The following is a 21,488-nucleotide window of genomic DNA, read 5'->3' as shown; positions in this document are numbered from 1 at the left end:
CAGGCTTTTCAGGCTTGAAATCGAAGCCGGTTGCTTTGCTATGACAAACAAAGCATCTTTGAAAAGCCCACCGCGCTCTTTCAGCTCAGACTCAAGGGGAACACACCATCTGATTGGCATACAGCTTCTTATAGTATTCTCTATTTCATTAACAAAAAGGAAGCAGATCGGACAGCCAATCAGCGCATGGGAACTTTCTCAAGCAGCCAATCAGAGACAAGCCAGGTAGAAAAGCCGGGTCAGCGGGAAATTTGAAATACATAAGGGACATGCACAAGCCTGCCACATCTCCCCCCAGCTATCCCAATGCCACCTGCTGGGCAGACGCCCCTAGGTCTGGCAGAACAAGTGGCATCCCGGGTGACTGCCATTGATCTCTAGACCTGGTACTCCGCCTTTCCCCGCTAACCAATTGCTGTTCGCACCACTGGGCATCCTCTGGCTGCTTTGAACTCTGATGTCCAGCAGACATACCGGCACCTATGGGTTTGCACGGGCTGCCTGTTTGGACATCGGTTCCGAATGTTTAAACATATTAAAACTATATTTTAATACACTCTTAGTCTCTGGGTACAGGGAACAGAAAGGAAAAACATTTTGTCATTTTATTTCTGTATGCCTTAGTCCTCACACACATTCCCTTGGACTCAGTTTGGACTTTGAGTCCCCCTCCCCCCCTAACCTTATATATGGTTGGGCTACAGCCTCAGCTGTATATATGGTTGGGCTACAGCCTCAGCTACAGGAATACATATTTATCCCTGTGCCTCATTCTCCCTTCTGGGCTGTGCTGATGCAGGGTACCCTAGTGGTGAGTCGCGCTTACGTTTTCAAGGGGACATATTGTTGGGACAATGTGCCTACATGTATTCAAGAATCAGGCATGATTTCCGAGTACATTTATTGGGAACCCGGTAACTCTGGACCCCAACCTCCTAGGCATATTCTGTCAACGGTGCCCGGAAAGGAAAAAACACAAAAAATGGTTTTATTACACAAAGTACAATGTGATCATACCATGTTACTGAGTCCAAGAGCTAACTCTCTGGGACCCTTATAAACGGAGCAGGGGTAACCAAACGGGCTTGACCTTTATTATAGAGCCTGGTTACCCCCTCCAGTCACACAGAGGGAGGTGGAATTGGCTGTGGTGACTGCCCTACCCTGGCATCAATCAGAACAGAAGCAGCTAATGTGCAACTTAGGCCTGACCTCTGTCTGTGACCAAGCTCAACTTCTAGAACCAGCTTGCAGGGCACCCCCGCCTTGCTGGGTTTAACAGCACAGTGGCTATGCCACTGCTTGGCCACATTGAGGCCATGGCAGAGCACATGGCGCAGTCCTCCTGGTGCATGGAGCTTACTTCATGGCGCATGGAGCAAGCAGGATGCCGCAGGGAGCTAGCAGCCCAGCGCAACCCCCATGTGACCATCCACACCATGTGGCAGCACAGCAGTGCAATTATAAACCGCATGGTCCTGATAGTCTCTTCCATTAATAGCCTTACATGCACAATACAGCAGTGCCTGGAGAGCATCCGCTCATCTTGCATGGTGACAACACCTGAAAAGAAGTGTGACACATCCCTTGAAGAAGTACGCGCATGCGTACGAAACGCGTCGGGAAGTTTCAAGTTTTTAGAGTGTTCCAGTGTGGTGAAGTTTGCAGTTCCAAAGGAGAAACTCTGCAGTCTCCAACTAGTGTTTTGAACCGAAGTACGGCGATATTGCGGCTGCTGATGAGGACTGGAGGACTGGAGTCCTGTGAGCCGGTGGAGAATACACAACGGGGGTGACGTCACGTCCGCCCAGAGGCCTCGTCATCTGAGTCATCTGCCTGGCTTCCTAGTCACGTGTGGACGCCAGCACAAGTGCTCCGGTCGCCATCTTGAGAGCCCAGCTGCATACAGCAGATCTGCCTGTACCTTTCCAGCATTTTGTGAGTAGGGTTGCAATTTTACCCCTCCGGATGCGGTTTATGCACATTTCCACATCAATAAATATGCTTTTTATTAATATTTAGGCCGTGCTTGTGTTATATGTTTGTATGTCTTGTTTGTTGTTTTTTGTCAATATCTGTGATCACCCCCCCCCCCCCTGTGTTGATTTACTGCACTATTATTTCTCTTTCTCTTTTTTCACATATGCACTGCTGAGGTGAGAATCATCACCATTCATCATCCCAAGGACTGTATTTGGACTGTCACAACAGGACTGGTATTTACCCTCTTTGGCGCCGGTTAACCCCTTTGTTTCATCTGTTTCCCTGACTGGTTGTACCACCAGTCATTCACCTGGCTGCCTGAACATTTATTCATCAGTATCCCTAGCGCTGTTTTGCACCTATTCCTTTTTTCTTTGTTTTTTTATGGTGACAACACCTGCTCACTCCATTGACTCCCTGCCCACATCATAGCTGTCAGCAATGGTGGAAACTCCATCTCCTTCTCATCCAGCAGCCCCTCAGATGGCCGCACTATTCACACCACGTGCGGACATTGAGGCTTGGAAGAGCTCGCACCAAATGAACCTGGCAGTGCACCTGCCAAAAAGAGGCACAGAAATGTATTTTTGGTTAATATTGTTATTTCCTTTTGTATATATTATTACATTTTTTTTGCCACACACAGTAAAGTAACTGTTTTCTAAAAATGTATTTTCCCAACTTCTGTCTCTTGGTAATTCTTGTTCGCATTTGTAGAATCATTATTATACGACAATACTACATTCATAGTAGGCCAAACAAACATACTGTATCTTAAATTCCCCCTAATCATTAAAAAAACATAGTATAGTTTATCACATGATGATAACACAATTTCAAATGGATCTGTTGATGTATTTCTGCCATTAATATGTTCCATCATATATATCTTGGTATGACACATGTAATGAAAGGGATAAGTATTACACTCAGTACAATCATGTGGGTACCACTTAAGCCCTTTTTCCTTGAAGGCTATTTTATGAAAAAACACACTGATAATCAGGTCTGGATGTGAATAACGGTATCTTTTGGAAGGATTTAAATATTCTGGCGTTATTTCCAATAACTGCCATTATTTGAAGTAAGGATGGAATTTATTTTCCCCCTTATGAGATATCATTAGATTATATTTCATTGGGGAGTTTGTTTGCCTTCCTCTGGATCAATATATTCTACGTACAAATATAGGATAAAGTATCTGTCGTCTAAATTTAGCACAGGTTGGACTTGATGGACGGAAGTCTTTTTTCAACCTCATCTTCTATGTAGCTATGTACAGTAACTATATTGTGAACAGTCATAGGAATACATTTTCAACTTCAAAGACACTATTAGAATCAAACCAATATATTAAAAAAAATTAACTATCAAATTAAAAACAACTGTTACAATCTATGTGTCCAAGTCTATGTGGCCATATCAGCAGGGGTTTAATATGTTTTCCTTGTTTTGTTTTAAACAATTATAAAAGATGACTTCCCTGAATACCAGCATATAGTTGTCATTCACCACCAGAGCATTTCGTTGTACATTTTTTGCAATGATGATTACCAAATGAATATAGGATTAATATATTTCAACTATAATAATATTGGTTTATGTAATTTTAAAAAGAATATAGCTTTGATAAAGTGTGTATGCCTGCATTACTGTTTATTATCTTTATGCACAAAACAGATGGTTAGGTTCATTTACACATCACAATTTGAAATAAATACCCCACTGAGCAGTGCTAGGAAGTATATGCTGGTGATGTGTATATCAAATAGCCATGGGAATTATTATTGAAATATGTGACAGCTAATATGTCATTTTGTCATTTTTACTCTAAATTCTGATGTTTCCAATGACAGTTTGTGGTGGTAATCCAATATATAAAAAGATGCCACATGCAGACTTCTAGGAAAAAAATCAAAGCCTTGTCATATTTTTATTATTTGACTGCATACAAGGTTTACTTTCCATACGTGAGAAGAGTTTAAGCATACTCGGTTATTTGTGAGGGAGAATGCTGGTAATATTTTGCTTGTGGAGCAGTTTTCAGTGCTGTCACTGCAACATGATAATACAATCTAGAACATAGTTCACAAAATAACCTTTCCTGTGTCATAATAATAATAAAAAATTATATACATTCACAGCAATCTGTTGTTGTGGCTTAACAATACGGGCAGTTTAAAAATGTCATTAACTAATTCATTGCAACAGAGGCCAGAAAGACATCAAACCATGTACAAGTCCTGGGGAAAGTTGAAAAAATACAACAAAGTGCTTCTTTACTACAAGAAGAGCAAAGGTCATAATCTAGCACTTTTTGTGTGGCAGGAAGCACATGCTACTGTAGGCTTTCAAATGCTACATGATATATACAGTATGCATCTCTTGACACTTTCAAGTAGATTGACGGCTCAATTACAGTAGATGAGCCTCCATCTTCAGTGTTAAAAGTTCATGGCTGCTGACACTAGGGCCCTTGTTTAGGAAACAGTTCTACAGTATGTCTTTACTCTATATTGCCCATTCAAATGAAATAGACCATAAGGTGTTTGATGGCATACAGTACCAACCCTGAGTGAATGTGGAAAGGCAGGGTGGGGGGGGGGGGGGGGGAGTAGTGTAGGCACTGACATGGATTAGCCATTCTTAAATGTCTCATATAACCATAAGGTTATATGCAATATCATTTAAAATATGTTTTAAATACTACATCATTCATGATTACATATACTGTATATGCCAGCAACACGGAGAGATGTAATGTGGGAAAATGTTGCACACCAAAAATCTAAATAAATCTGAGATACTAATACCGGTGCTCTCTAAGTCAATGAGGGAGGTCCCGCTGCAATCCAAGTACAGGATACACAATATTTATTGAAGACAAATAAAGTGTCCAACATTTCGACTGTCACAGCACCCGATGCCACTTCTTGACAAAGGCTGCCGTGGCAGCCGGAATGTTGGACACTTTATTTGGCTTCAATACATTATTGCATTTATAAAATCCATAGAGCCTCTACTCTTCCTTTCTTGAGCAACACAGAGAGACAGGGAAGAAGAAACAAATAGTGTGATCTTCAAAAGAAGAATACGAAGGAAGGACAAGTATATGACTTTAAAAAAAAGTGCAAGGAAGAGATTGAAGGATGCCTGCTCCAATACAACGTTTGACACCAGATCAAAGGGGATGACTGAAGGAAAAAAAAAAAGAGGAAAATGTTGATGAGTTTAAGAGCGTATAGCTCGTGAGAAGGAGATGCAATTCATGCCTGAAAAAAGAGTCACGCTGCAATAGAGAGAGTGGGTTATAGAAAAGTTAAGACTTTCAGTAGTGGGGTGGGAGCAGGTGGAAGGAGTAAAAGATAGAGTAAAGGAATTGAACAAGCGACTGGAGAAGAGAAGTGAGATATACCAAGAGTCCTTATTTAATGTTCCAAAATCAATACCTGCTAGTAGAAAAGCAAACGGCAGTGGATGGCAGCAAACGGCTTTCACCCTTTAGATGCCATCTTAGGCTGGTCCAGGGTACATTAGGAGAGTGATGCTTGAGATTGAAAGAGGAACAGCTGTACAAGAATTTAGCTCAAACATACAAAACACATTGGCTACTAGGCTGATGATTTCCTGACATGTTTCACTGCAGAGAGGGGACAGATCTTGGGGATCTCTTTTCTCAGGACTGCCACCTTAGGCAGGACCAGGGTGTATTAGGAGAGAAAGGATTATTAATAATAGATTTATTAACAACTTTCTCTATCTTCTTTGAGAAATGTCTCCTGTGTGTTCCTGGTAATACAGTAGAGGCAACTCTTATTAGAACAAAAACCAGTGGCAATTCCCCAAAAAACCCAGGAAACACCCAGGTACATTCTGAATACATGTCTTAAACTTTCCTTAAACTAGCCCCAGCATTTCTGCATTGATTAATGGCCTATCAGATTAACAGCGGGGGTCCCTGGCAGTCCCATTCAAACTGAATTGGAATGCCAGGGATCCCTGCTGTGTTAATCCTATGGGTCGTTAGTCAATGCAGAAATGCCTTAAACGTGCCTCAAACTAGCCCAGAACATACCCAGCACATACCCAGAATGTAACCCGGCTAGTTTACGGCAAATGTTAGAATAAACGTTGCCTCTACTGTAGCTTGCAGCTAGTGTAAAATTGAAAACCAGATGGGCAGAGTCTTGTCTTTGACTGACTATAGTTTCTGGTTACATTATAAATGACGTTCTTTGAAATCTCTCAACTAAAGTTGTGGATCGGAATAGGCCTATATTTATATAAATACTGTATATACTGTAGGGTGTATGATAGATTGCTGACATTTGCAAATAATTATATTAGTGTGTGTATATATATATATATATATATATATATATATATATATATATATATATATATATATATATATATATATATATATATATATATACAGTATATATATATATATATATATATATATATATATATATATATATATATACAGTATATATATATATATATATATATATATATATATATATATATATATATATATATATATATATATATATATATACAGTATATATACATATATATACTTACATACACACACAAAATAGTTCAGGGCACTCTAAATGGGAGAAGAAATAAAGGGCAAAAAACTTATCTTTCCAGTTGTGGTGCTTGCAGTGCAGCCAGGATCTGCATCCAGCAACAATATAATTTTTAGGGACTATTCTGAATCTACCAACGTTGATGTCTACAGGGGCTCCCTTGCTTTTCCTTGCTTTTCCCTGCTCCCCACATACCTGGCTCCTGTCCATGGGGTAGTTCTGATAGCACTACAGGGGTGCAGGTATATGCACTGTAAACACATACATTAGTACTTATTTAGAGACACAGCTTGTGGCAATATGTTAGCACCCTGTCCGTTTCCCCGTGTTACCACTTGCGTGCGCGTGCACATGCGCATTGGTTATGTGTAGCAGATATCTGGATATCAGTATATCCGCATATCTGGGTATCAGTAAGCAATAAATATGCTGCTATTTGCTTATGGTATACACTGTGGTCTATGGGAGAGAGTTATATACTCATTACTATGACTACGTATGCTCTAGCACTAGTCCGGAGCATGCGGAAGCGTAGGTCTTAGGAAATGTTTTAATTTGCGCGCTCACCGGAGCGCAGGGCCGGTCACGTGAGCGGTTCGCCCAATGAGGGCAAACCAGCTCTGTGACGTCACTGGCCCGTCCTCGAGATGAGGGGCACTTCTCTATTTAGATTAGGTTCAATGTGTCTTCCTAGAAAATATCTTTTTACTATTAGTTTTCTAAGGTACCGATTAGCATCGATATATAAATCAAAGCTACTGTGACCTTTCATGGGTGCATAAAGGATGAAAATGTGGAAAGTTTAATTACAAATGAATTCACTAAATTAGAAAGATTGATGATTAGAGATACAAAAAAATGGCTAGATGTCATATTTTTGCAACAATATAAAGACTGTGGAATAATTCCAATTTGAAATACAATCAGACAAAATCCAAAATAAATTCTTGGAGAAAAAATATAAAAAAGAACTAATTGACAAAGCGAAGGATAAGGTAGATAAATTAAACAGAAATGAACTATTAACAGTAAAACAAAAAAAATCTTACCATGAATAGAAAATTCGACTTCGCATTTCTCACAGGATATAATAGGGAGGCAGGAAAGATCGGGAACATAATTACTAAGCATTGGGACATTCTGAAGAATGACCCAATATTGGGTCAAAGTATACCAGACAGACCAAATGTCATCTTTAGAAAAGCCAACAACTTAAAGAAAAAACTGGCCCCAAGTGCCCTTAGAGAAATTAAATCAAAGGATAACAGTTGGCTAAATATGAAGGGATTCTTTGGATGTAAGAATTGCACAGCATGTCAGTTCAAATCACCAGACCACACTCATTTTTTCTCCAATGTTACAGGCGAAAGTTTCAATAGAGACTTTCATGACCTGCAGGACAGAATATGTAGTATATCTTCCGGAATGTTCCTGCAGGTTACAATACGTAGGGAAAACCATTAGGCCTGTGAGAACAAGGATTATTGAACATCTGAGTGGTATAAAAAGAAAACTGATGAATCACAATATACCTAAACACTTTGTGGAATTCCATGAGGGTGATCCGACATGCTTGCAATTCAAGGCCATTGAACATGTATTTCCACACTGGAGGGGAGGAGGTAGGGGATCGGAGTTGCTCAAAAGGGAGACATTCTGGATCCACCGTCTAAAGACACTTACCCCCAAAGGTTTAAATGCAGAAATAGATCTTGCACCTTTTTTGATATCAATATGTGACCATATCTAATGATGTTTGTTCTTCTGCTCTTTCCTGCTTCCTTTCCGTCCCAGCCTTCTGCGTCTCAAGATAAAAATCTGATTGATTATAGCACCTTGTCTGTGTAATTATATCTTTTAGTAAATGTCTTCGCTATGTTGAAGTAATATGTTGATTTCTTTCAATATATTATACCTGTAAATGAACATTAATGTAGAACTTCTAATATGATCATTACATAGTATATTTGAATTAATGTCTGATAAAGTGTTTGTATTTAAAAATATATGTAGTTAATAGGCAATTTGTGTTCAAATGTTTGCTGTTTTTGACGAATTCCCTAATTCAGTTGAAAATAAATGTCCAACAACACTTGATGTTTGATGTTTGTGTAAATGAAACGTCATTTTCCCCCAAAAAATTAATACACATATGATTAATTAAACACTTATACTCTTATACATTTATATACACTTATATATATTTATTTATATTTACACTTAATTGTTTAAAAGAATATACAATAGTGAGAATGTCTCACCCTACCAGCAATACTCGGATAATCTATTCCCTGCCAAGATCTACATTCATTATAGTATCTATCGAGGTCTCTATTTAAGATAAAACTAATACTGTTTATAATATTATAATCGTATGATTTTGCATAAATGGAGATATATCTTCCAAGCTCTCTTATTAACTTTTTCTCTGCCCCTAGAATTCCATAGCCATTTGTACCATATATAAATATATCTATAAATATTATATATAAATACATCTAAGATTCCCTCCTTATAAACTATAAGTATAATTGAGTAATAAGTATGAATAATCAATAGATTGATAGTCTATTGAGTTCTTTTAACCATAGTATGGAAAATATACATTTATTTGTCTAAATTATAAAACGTTACCATCCTCCTTAATCAATATATATACAATTTGGAATACTCTAAATGACGGTTCATAAATTCTGACTATGTAACTTGCACTTTGCAAGATGTTATCATATTGTATTTATGTTAGCTCTGTACAATGCTCATTGTTTACAGCTTTGCTCAATAGAAATAGAAATTCGCGCCATGAGGACTAATTAAATCATATTGTTTTAGATAATTGTTTAATTGATATATGAAGGTATATAGAGGATCCATTTACCTCAGTATACACACTCCTGATGAAGCCGGATACAGTCTATCTAGACTGGGCGAAACGCGTAGAGTGATAACTTTTTGAACCTGAAGGTGATCCGTAGTCCTCCAGCTGAGCAGCCGTGACGTCACACGCCCGGACGGACGCAGCGAGACGAGTTCCGACAACAGATTGCAGGCGAGGGAAACAGGGGAGGTGGTGAGATCTGCAATGACCCTTCGATTTTCACAAAATATGTGACAAATGCTTATTTTAATCTTGCACATTGTAAGTGCGAACTTTTATATCGTTTTTTATAAAGTTTATATGTATCAGCCTGATCGCGCTATGTAGTGCTTTCTCATCTCTTTTATATATATATTGTGGCAGGATGGTCGTGATAAGTGAGGAGACAACACGACTTTTCTGGTGAAATAGTGCTGGTGGATTTATTTGTCCAAAAAGGGTAACTAAAACAATGGGTACACTGTCCCTTTAAATTGAAACGTAAACAAAAACTTAACCCCGGTCGGGGCACTGACTAAACAAAAGTGCAGGCTAACTACCTGGCTAGCTAGCTAACCTAGTCCAGCCCAACAATGTTCAGCAAAAGCAGTTGGCTCCTTACCTGGGAGCTTTATTCTCCCCCTTGGGACAGGATCAATCTGAGCAGCTTGGCTCAGAGAACTGTGGGCAGTGAGCCTTAATATGTCCCATCTCCCCACACTCAAAACAAACAATTGGCCCAGTTCGTTCTTGAAACCCTTTCTGAGATTTAGAGCTTCTGTCCCTATCCGGGTTTCCTTCCACCCGCTCAAATCGTGCGAACGGTCGTGGGTCCTGGCGCCAGAGCTGGCCTCTACTGTTCGCGTTGGTACGTGGGTTGTGGTTTGTGCAAGTGGGGCGTTACAGTTCACGGGTAGCCAGAAACGGCTCCACTGCGCCTACCATGGCATCACAAGAGAGGGGATCTCCCTGCCCCACCCACTGTTGAAGGTCCTGGAGTAACGCTCGAATGAAGTGGTCAACACCACCATCTCAAGGATCCATGTCGGGCTATATTCCTCTGGTTTCAGCCACTTGGACGCTATGTGAATCAAATCCCATAACTGGGACCTGGGTGGCTTCTGTTCCTGGTATCTCCACGTATAGAACCTCTGCGCACAAACTGCGGGAGTCACTCCAATCCTTGCAAGGATTTCGCTTTTCAGACAGTCATAGTCTGCTGCAGCTTCTTCGTCAAGGTCACAATACGCTTTTTGGGCTTCCCCCAGTAAAAAGGGTGCGATAATCCCAGCCCACTTGGAGCGGGCCCAACTTTCCCGGGAAGCGATTCGCTCAAAGGACCTGAGGTATCCCTCGACGTCATCGTGCGGCGTCATTTTCTGCAGGTACACATTCGCCTGGACGGGCCGCGCCGGGGCCGTACTGGACGAGTCCATTTTAATCTGGGTCAGCTGCTCAATCAGCTGTTTCTGTGTGTCTGCAATAATGTCAAGCTGGGCTGCAAGTATCCGGTTTGTCTCGCGTTGTGCAGCCTTGCTTTCCTGCTGAATAGCGGTGCTGTGCACTAAGGCCTTTACAACGTCCTCCATACTGATAGTTACCGTGTGGACAGGTCCCACCAGTCGCAATCGGTAGCTCCGCCCCTTTTACAGGGTGTTCAACATCCCACTTCTGACACCACGTGTGGCAGGATGGTCATGGTAAGTGAGGAGACAACACGACTTTTCTGGTGAAATAGTGCTGGTGGATTTATTTGTCCAAAAAGGGTAACTAAAACAATGGGTACACTGTCCCTTTAAATTGAAACGTAAACAAAAGCCTAACCCCGGTCGGGGCACTGACTAAACAAAAGTGCAGGCTATCTACCTGGCTGGCTAGCTAACCTAGTCCAGCCCAACAAAGTTCAGCAATAGCAGTTGGCTCCTTACCTGGGAGCTTTATTCTCCCCCCTTGGGACAGGATCAATCTGAGCAGCTTGTGTCTGTCTGTCAACACTCCTCTGTCTTCTCTCTGCACCTCAGAGAGAGAGACTGCCGCCCCAGAGGCATTTCCTCTTCCTGTTTTAAAGCAGGTGAACTAGCTTAATTTGAATCACCTGTGGACTGCTTAACAAGCTGGGTTAACCCCTCGTCTACTGGAAAGCATGCATACTGCCATCTCCTACTAACATATACTGAGTCAATGACCCTGTCACATATCCCCCTTCCCAGCATAACGTTACCGAGTGGAGCAGCCAGTGCACCGAGACTGTGCACCCTAGAGAGTGCATCAGCATTACCGTGCAGTATGCCTGGCAGATGTTGGACCGTGAAGTTGAAAGGTTGCAACGACAAAAACCAACAGGTAACTCTCGAGTTCTTTTCTTTATTTCTATGCATCCACTGTAGGGGTGCGTGATCTGTAATGAGCGTAAAAGGTAACAGGTAATATTTCAATGTGTCTGTTGCCCACTTTACGGCCAAACACTCTTTTTCTACTGTGGCATATCTTTGTTCGCGGGGACACAATTTGCGACTTAAATAGAGGACCGGGTGTTCATCTTCTCCTACAAACTGGGACAGTACTGCTCCGAGACCTACTTCGGAGGCGTCCGTTTGCAGAAAAAGCTCCTTAGTAAAATCCGGGGCTACCAAGACTGGGTGATTACAGAGCGCTGTATGTAGGTCTAAAAATGGGGTCTCCGCATTACTGTTCCATTTTACAACATCAGGTGCCTTTGCCTTTACTAGATCTGAAAGCTGTGCTGCCCGGGTTGCAAAATGGGGTATAAATCGCCTGTAGTAACCTACAATGCCTAGAAATGTCCTAACCTGTTTTTTTTAAGGGGACACGGCCAACTCTAAATGGCTTCAACTTTATTGAGCTGGGGTTTTACTGTCCCCCTTCCCACAACATAGCCAAGATATTTTGCTTCTGCTAGGCCGACTGAACATTTAGCTGGGTTGGCTGTAAGACCCGCCTCCCGAAAGGTTCTCAACACTGCCTCAACCTTTTGTAGATGTGAGTCCCAATCTGGACTATGAATTACCACATCGTCTAAGTACGCTGAGGCATAGTTCGAGTGTGGGTGTAACAATTTATTCATCAACCTTTGGAAGGTTGCAGGCGCCCCATGAAGACCAAATGGTAAGACAGTATACTGAAAAAGACCATCAGAGAAGGCCGTTTTCTCTTTTGCTGAACTTGTTAAGGGGATTTGCCAATAACCCTTTGTAAGATCTAAAGTGGTTAGAAAACGAGCCCTCGCCAACCTCTCAATTAACTCGTCTACCCGTGGCATAGGATAGGCATCAAACTTCGAGACTTCATTTACTTTTCTAAAGTCATTACAGAACCGTATTGACCCATCTGGCATAGGTACCAAGACAATAGGGCTGGACCATTGACTATGGGACTCCTCAATTACGCCTAAATCTAGCATCTTCTTTACCTCTGACTGAATAGCCCCTCTTCTGGCTTCTGGGATTCTATAGGGTCTTATCTTAATGGCTACGCCGGGCTTGGTGACGGTATCATGGGAAATCACCCTAGTTTCCCCTGGTACGCTGGAAAATACATCCCTGTTCCTTTTTACCAAGTCCACAGCTTCTCTGTATGGTTCAGGGGTGAGTTCTGCCGATATTTGAACAAGTGGTTCCTCCCCTTTCCCGGATTTATTAGCTACTACCGTCAGACATACCTCTCTATCCTTCCAGGATTTTAATAGATTTATGTGATAGATTTGCTCTACCTTCCTTCGATCTGGCTGTCGAATTTTATTATTCACCGGGCCGACCTGTTCTAGAACCTCATATGGTCCCTGCCAATGTGATAACAGCTTGCTTTCGGCCATGGGAACAAGCACCATTACTCGGTCCCCTGGTCGGAAGTTGCGAACCGTAGCCTGTCTGTTGTAAAGGTTCTGTTGGGCCCTCTGTGCCTCTTCTAAATGTTGTCTGACTATGGGGGTAATATGCGCAATACGTTCTTTCAAATCTTCCACAAATTGGACGACATTTTTCCCTGGAACAGCTTGTTGCTCCCACTCTTCTTTGAGGCTATCCAGAATCCCTCTTGGGCGTCTCCCATACAGGAGTTCAAATGGGGAAAACCCTGAAGAGGCCTTTGGCACCTCTCGGATAGCAAACAAGAGATAAGGCAACAAGGTGTCCCAGTTTTTCCTATCATTAGCAACCACCTTTCTCAACATCATCTTCAGAGTTTTATTAAATCGTTCTACCAGTCCGTCCGTTTGCGGATGGTAAACAGAGGTTCTTAGGGACTGTATTTTTAGCTCTACACATAAGTCTCGCATAAGCTTAGATGTAAACGGGGTACCCTGATCTGTCAGAATTTCCTTCGGTATCCCGAGTCGGGAGAATACCTGTAACAATTCCTTAGCTATAGCTTTGGAGGAAGTATTGTTATGGATTACAGGTATTTTCTGGCATATAACGCATAATGATTACAGGTCACAGGTACTTATATACGTAGTATCATAGTAAGGCCTAGTATAGCTTAGAGTATATTGTTAAATTCCTGGTTTTCTTGTCTTAGAAATAATAGCTTGTTTTGCTCAGAAGTGGCAGGATATTGGGACAGGTTACAAAGACATAAAAAGGGGAACTTATAACGGTAAACACGCCGTGGTTTGAACAGTAACTTATGAAATATCCTAGGTTACTAAATGCAAGTCCTAAGATCGTAAACATCATACGTCACAAACCACAGAGTATGGACACATGACACGTGACACACGTACGCAGTAACTAATACACTCTATATTAGGTTGGCCCGACTCCATGTTAGATCAGAGAGAGAAAGAGAACCGAACTTAAGTGTGAAGTCACACAGATGAGACTGGGACTGGCTGACCTGACATAATATCTTTTGGTTTGTGAGTATTGACAATGCATATCTAGTTATAATCTCTGCATAGTTAGGAATGGATTGGTAACATACTGTAACTGTTAGCCATTGGCTTATAAGAAGCTTGTTCTGATATTTCTGATATTTCTGAATATTGTTGTAACACAATAAATGATAAACCTTTTCTTATACAAACTCTGAGTACCCTTTCTTTATAAATAATAATCTCACAATACCCTCCATATATCATAATATGTGAGGGTGTGGCCGAGGCTTTTTCAAGTGCAACATTTTTGGTTTGTGTTCTCTGCTTAGAGCAGGATATAACTCACCATAAGGCGACACTTGATAAAGAGAGGTAGGATTGAACCCAGATTATGGCGCTCCAACGTGGTTAATTACTCATGAGTTGTATAATAAATCTGACGTTACCCATTTAATCTTGAAAGTACACGTGTATGCTATATTTCCTCTTTATAAAAGAGAAGGTACAATTTTCATTATATATATATATATAGTATATCATGGCTGTTACGGATTTTGCACGAGTTGCAGATCTGAATGTTTTAATGAGGAATCAGTATCAGAGAAATCTGATTGACGGTGAAACTCTGGCATTTGAAATTCAATTTGGCCCGTGGGGACCTGGGGCAAGATACTGCTATCTAACAATAGACACCACAACTGATCCAAACACATATCAGTACGTACAACAGGCATATGATCCGTTAATACACACGATCATTAATTTGACACATAATGCAGCGACTGTCATTTTGGGACAACAGCCTGTGATTGCTACAGGCGTGGACAGACATGGTCCTATTAATTCTGGTGCGAAATATGGGGAGAATCGCACACACTTATTTACACCAGTTACATTACCTGAGTTAACACCAGCAGCACGAGACATTCTGACAGAGCGCGCAAATGCAACTGCAGAAATCACGCTGTTAAGAGAAATTGTTAATGCCCTCTTCGCAATTAGAGGAGCTGCTCCAGCGTTAATTGATGTACCAGCTCGGGTACAAGTTTGTATTCCCATGGCGAACATTAAGGCTACTATTGGAAAGTTGCCAACTAATCCAAAAGACATTGCATTATGGCTTAATGAGAGAACGCATTGTTTAGATGGGGTGTATCCTACACCAACCGCAAATCAGAAACTTGCTTTGGTAAATTCCCTGCTACCAGCGGGTTTGTCAATCACATTAGCTGAAGCACGAGACTGGGATTCAGTCATCAGCAATGTGTATGAGAAAACCCATGGAAAAGTTACTATCTCATCACTGGCAGATACGCTAGGACAAGTTAATAAGACTAGTGGGATTGTAGCAGCTTATATTCTAGGGTTACGCTTTACACAAGGCAACCATGAGATTGTGTGGGGTTGTCTGAAGGCTTTGATTAAGGGACAGGGTTTGCTGTTAGACCTTGAAAGACAAATTCAAGGTGTACCAGTGGAACAAAAACCAATTATGGTTCCTGAGATTCTGAAAAATACTTACACTCTTGTTGGCAGATCACTCACTGGGGATCCGATTGGATTAACTAAGCCACAAGCCAGTGACAGGAAACCTGAGAGAACAAACGCAGAAAAGAGGGGAAATTTTCTTGTCCAAGAGAGAAAGTGGAGACCTCCGTTCACCCAGTATCAGACTCCAGTTTATCCTAGAGACGAGCAGTGGGACAGAAGAGGTAATTTTCAAAGAGATAATAGAAGTTTTCAGACTCCTACACAGAGACAAAACACTCCTACACCACAGACTACACAACAAAATACACGCTTTGAACAGCAAGCTCGTAATGAGGGTGCAGTGTCCAGATATAATCTGAGACAATACATTAAAACTCCTGACAGATATGGGCAAGGCAAGGCTAGCGAAATTAAATTTCGTGACAAGCGTACAGGTTTTGCTACGCAGACTTCAGGATTAACGAACAGCCAACGTGAGCATAAACAGGCTGCAGCATCGACGACACCGGCGAGCACAGAGAAATTTGTTGGGAAGATAACTCACTTCCCTACAGACCTCCTCTTTGAGGAATGACAAACTTAACGTTACACATTCACTACAAGGGAAAAAATTATACTGGCCTATTAGATACACAAGCCGACATATCCCTTGTAAGAACTGATATTTTAATAGATGAAAATTATGTACACGACATCACGATACAAACAATTGAAGGAAATGGCACTTATCCTTCATATTATTTAGACTTAAAAATTAATGACAGGAGAGTTTCTATTGAATTAGTTGAACATGACAGATTAGGTTGTGACTTTCTTATAGCATACAAAGATGTGGCTTCCTTCTTTACAATAAAAGAGGAAGTTACAGAAAACCGCAAGCAGACGGAATTGACTGTGAAATTTGACTTGGAAAAAATTATCACAGATCAATGCAATGAAAGTGCTTTTAATGATAAAACAAAATTGTATAATTGGTTAATGACACACAAATATATTTTTCAACATTGGGAAAATCAGGTCGGATTTAGAAAACAAATAGTACACAATATTAATACATGTTCTACACTTCCAAAGAAACAGGCACAATATAAAATTAATCATGCCGCCTTACCAAGCATACAAATTGTAATCAATGATTTGCTTAAACAAGGAGTACTGCTTGAACAGTATAGCCAAATGAATACTGCAGTATATCCAGTGCCTAAAAAAGATGGTTCATGGCGAATGGTGTTAGATTATAGGGAAGTGAACAGAGTCACACCTTCAGTGGCAGCACAGAACACACATTCACCTTCAATCTTAAGCGGATTACAGCGTAAACGCTTTAAAACTACATATGACTTAAGCAACGGGTATTTTTCCCACCCAATCACGCCTGAGAGTTATTGGCTAACCGTATTTACCTGGCAAGGTAAACAATTGGTTTTTACACGCTTACCACAAGGTTTTGTAAATAGTCCAGCTTTATTCACTGCAGACGTAGTCTCACTATTGTCTAAATTTGCTAATACAGAAATTTATGTTGATGACGTTTATTTATCACATGACACAGAAGAAGAGCATTTTAAAGCTATGACAGAAGTGTTAATTACATTGACAGAAGCAGGTTACCTTGTTTCCCTAAAGAAATCTCAGCTTGCAAGAGAAACTGTGACATTTTTAGGCTTTGAAATAGCTGAAAATGGCAGAGGCCTCTCTACTAATTACAGAGAAAAAGTTTCCAACATCAGTGTTCCTAAATCACTAAAACAGTTAAGAAGCATTATTGGGTTACTGAATTTTTCAATGATGTTTATCCCAGATTTTAATGTACTGATTGAACCATTACATCACGCAACATCACGCGAGATTAAGTCAGAGCAGACTAGACCGAAAACACCTTTTAAATGGTTAACAGTTGAGGATGAGGCATTGCGAAAGTTATTAGCAGCAGTTAATGATGCTTCCTACTTAGCGCAGCGCGACCCGACAAAACCATTGTCAGCTTATGTCAACATTTCACCACTAGCTGCATACATTAGAATTTACAATGCTATGGAAACAGTACCAATTACATTATTATCTTATGTATTTACAAACACAGAGAAGAGATATTTGCCGCTTGAAAAACTATTATCAGCGATTACACTCACAGTGCTAAAATCACGTGATTTGGCACAGGGACTGGATATCTATATATAAACTTCAGTAGCTTCACTAGCAACATTGCAGAAACAGACCATTCCGGATAGGAAGGCGTTAAGAAGCCGCTGGTTAAAATGGTATACAATTATAGAAGATCCCCAAATACATTTTGTGCATGATAAAACTTTAACTACATTAGATGACCTCCCATCACCTTTTGAAGGGGTGACATGGGAAAATCAAACACACCCAAATGACTTTTACACATGCATTTTCTACACAGATGGTTCAGCTGTAGACTCCAGCAAAGAAGGAGTGAATAAATCTGCAGGTTCAGGAATTGCAAAATATGACGCACATATGAATTTGTTGCATAGTTGGCAATTACCTGTTGGAGACCACTCTGCACAGTTTGCAGAGATTCATGCATTAGCTTTTGCTATGAAAGAAGCACTTACAGTTAAGGGACATGTACTTATAGTTACAGATTCCGCTTATTTAGCACGTTCAGCATTGCAGGACCTACCAATTTGGAGATCAAATGGATTTTTAAATGCCAAAAGGAAACCACTAACGCATATAGCTAAGTGGAAGGCCATTGCGGCCTATCTTGATCAAAAGCCTGATATTGAAATTGTACACGAGCCAGCGCACAGAACGCTTGGTTCATCGGTTCATACTATGGGTAACCAGTTTGCAGATAGTCTCGCGCAAACTGTAAGTCAGAAATTTGCCGTTAACAAAGTGTTAACAAGGGCACAGTCAAAGTCAGCCAGTCTCGATGCAGAGTTGTATGCTTGTCTGGATGCCACCAGGCCTAATCCACCTGGGTATCCTAAGAAATACTCATTTAAACAAGTCAACAATGATTGCATGGTTGTAATTGATGCTAATGAATTCATTCTTCCCCCTGTAGCAAGCAGGATGCAGATCGCTACGCAAGCACACGACAGTGTGGGACACCCTCACCTAGGGAGAGAAAATGTTTTGTTGACACTGAAACACAAATACTGGTGGCCGAACATGAGGAAAACAGTTAAGACAGTTCTAAGCAACTGTAAACCATGTCGGTTGGTGAACGCTCCTAATCATCAGACCCCACCATTTATTATTAATGCAATACCGAACAAACCGTTTGATTTAATATATTTGGACCATATTGGACCTTTGCCAGCATCACATTCCTACAAACATGTTTTGGTTTGTGTTGATGCTTGTACAAGGTTTACGTGGTTATACCCCGTTCGTAGTACGACATCTAGCTCTACGCTTAAATGTCTCAACACCTTAGTAAGTGTGGCTAAGCCCAAGGCCTTTCATTCCGATGGTGGACCTGCTTTCACAGCAGCAGAAACCAAGGAATGGGCCGCAACATTAGGTGTTGATTGGGCCTTCAGCTCACCGTGGCATCCGGAAAGCACTGGAATCGCTGAGCGTAGAAATTACGAGGTAAAACGACTTTTAACCAAAATGCTATCTAATCGTCCTACACAGTGGTATCCACTCTTAGTTACGGTTCAAATTGGCCTAAATAATATTCCTAACTCAGTAACTGGTAAAACACCCCATGAACTGTTATATGGTACTCCTATGAATACACCGTTTACTAATGATTCTATTTCTGTCCCAGGGAGACTTGAACAAATATTAATTTTACAAGAATTGAGGGATTCTTTTTCCCATACAGCCCACACACCACGTAATCCTGCAGCTTGGACGCCGCAGATTGGACATTCGGTCCAGGAGAGGGTTGCTAAGGTAAAGCCGTTGCGGCCTAAGTGGAAGAAACCTACCACGATACTGAAAAAGATAAATGAAAGAACCTTTATCATCCAAGATACAAAAGGAAGAGAAAGAAAAGTGAGTATCGATAATCTTAAGCCTACAGCACATTGCAGTAATGTCACTGTTCAAGATGGAGGAGACACCGTATCTGCGACAGACTTCGATCGAGCTGCAGCCTCTCGAAGCACAGATTGCAAGACAACAGGATGTGGAAACTAATCACGCAGGTGAGGTCCTACAAGCTGAAGCTGACTTCCCTGACAGTGACCAAAGACATATATATGTGTTACCTGCCATACCGGATCAACGCAATATTTACCAGAAGGCCTATCAAACAGTGGCTAAGGTGATCACAAAGAAAAGACTGTTAAAGACTATTTTGTGTCTCTCAATCTGTTTTGCTTTTCTAGCAATATCGGCCAGCGTTATTTTCAGGTTACAATGGCATTTTGTGACTCAGCAAGAAGGAGAGATCATCGACTGGAAACGTACAGCAGCACACGGTATTACCACACCAGACTCCGGCATCGTGAAACGAGGACTACATTACGATTTGAAACCGGTGGACATACAGTCGGTAGGTATACCTCAAGGTGTGTATTGGAAGCCGTTTCCTAAACCTATCATCCAGAAACGAAAGACTTTGGGGATTTCACAGGTTGTGCTGTTTGATTCTACTGTGCTAGCTAAAGAAGCTGGTATAACTACGCCAGAAGGAAGGAAGCTGGTGACACAACATCTGAATGCACAGATGCAACAGCTGCAATCTACAAGCCTGAAATATGATTTACCCCTTCATGACCATTGGAAGCAGCAAAGCTACCGTGAACAACGTTGTCATGCTGAATTTGGACATTGTTATTTCATTGACTTTCAAGGAACACGTAAATGGCCAACGAAGGAGCTGAAAGCTGATCATTGCCCTCGGCCTGGTGTGACCATGGACAATATAAGGTATAAGCAATACCCTATTTTTTATCTGAATACAGGTCAAATTACTCAGAACGGATTCGTTCCCAATGGACAGACTGATCCAAGAGTGGCATTCTGGGAAGGTGCTGAAGAAGAAGAGTACAGAATACCTGGGGGGGTAAGACCTTATATATCTGCTGTTTTTTGTACTGACAGTATTTACTCAGGATGGTGGAACTCATCAATAACCGCTGAGAACCTGTTACACAAACTTCAAGATGTGATGGAAGATGCTAAAACTGGACAGCTAAGGACAGCAGCACTTCCGAAAGAATGGAATACAAAAGGTGATGGTATGTTGTTTCGTGAACCTACAGCATGGGACACTTGCACTCAACCACGCTTTGCTACATTTACCAATACGACATACTACAGCCATTCATGTAAAGGTTTCAAGAATGCGTGTGGTATCACATTGGAGAAATTGATTAATGAAGGAATCTGTGATAAGGACACTACAGTATTCAAGTACGGTTGTAAACCGTGTTCCTTTTATTACAATCTCACGCAAGGCTATTTTAACTGGCAACCGAAAATGATTGATCAAGGATTTTTACATTTTTCTGGGTTACGAGGTTTTTGGTGTGTGGAGCGAATAGTGATTATGAAACCTAATTACAAAGTCTACTCCCTGTTCCAGAAATGTCTCAATGATAGTTTGCATATGAATGTTGACACGGTAATCAGGGCAATGAGCGATTTGATGAATGTACAAATAGCTCCAGATGATAAACCCTGTGAGTATGACACGTGCACCACACGTAATATTGTTAACATGCCCTACTCAGAGGCAATGTGGGGTACGAATGCAACGATTAATGCCATAGTGTATTATGAAAATGAC

The 21,488-nt window shown here is 41.0% G+C and overlaps 1 protein-coding gene across 1 annotated transcript; it reads left to right on the top strand.

The window, feature by feature from the left end:
- The first annotated feature begins 1,319 nt into the window (after positions 1-1,319).
- Positions 1,320-20,640, top strand: LOC142494645 (uncharacterized). The gene is made up of 4 exons (XM_075599078.1): positions 1,320-1,595; positions 2,416-2,564; positions 15,275-15,984; positions 19,575-20,640. Exons 1-4 carry the CDS (start codon positions 1,320-1,322, stop codon positions 19,889-19,891), a joined length of 1,452 nt encoding a protein of 483 aa, XP_075455193.1. The 3' UTR covers positions 19,892-20,640.
- The last annotated feature ends 848 nt before the right edge of the window (positions 20,641-21,488 follow it).

Source organism: Ascaphus truei, chromosome 5 (assembly GCF_040206685.1).
Source record: "Ascaphus truei isolate aAscTru1 chromosome 5, aAscTru1.hap1, whole genome shotgun sequence".
Lineage (NCBI taxonomy): Eukaryota > Metazoa > Chordata > Amphibia > Anura > Ascaphidae > Ascaphus > Ascaphus truei.
The sequence above is the reverse complement of the archived record's forward strand: the minus strand, read 5'-3'. Positions and strand labels throughout refer to the sequence as shown.

Excerpts from the sequence above, each read along its gene's own strand:
- LOC142494645 (XM_075599078.1), top strand. The coding sequence starts at position 1,320 with ATGGCAGAGCACATGGCGCAGTCCTCCTGGTGCATGGAGCTTACTTCA. Across the intron at positions 1,596-2,415 it reads GTGACACATCCCTTGAAGAA|CTGTCAGCAATGGTGGAAAC; the intron begins GTACGCGCATGC and ends CCCACATCATAG. Across the intron at positions 2,565-15,274 it reads CCAAAAAGAGGCACAGAAAT|AGGAGCTGCTCCAGCGTTAA; the intron begins GTATTTTTGGTT and ends CTTCGCAATTAG.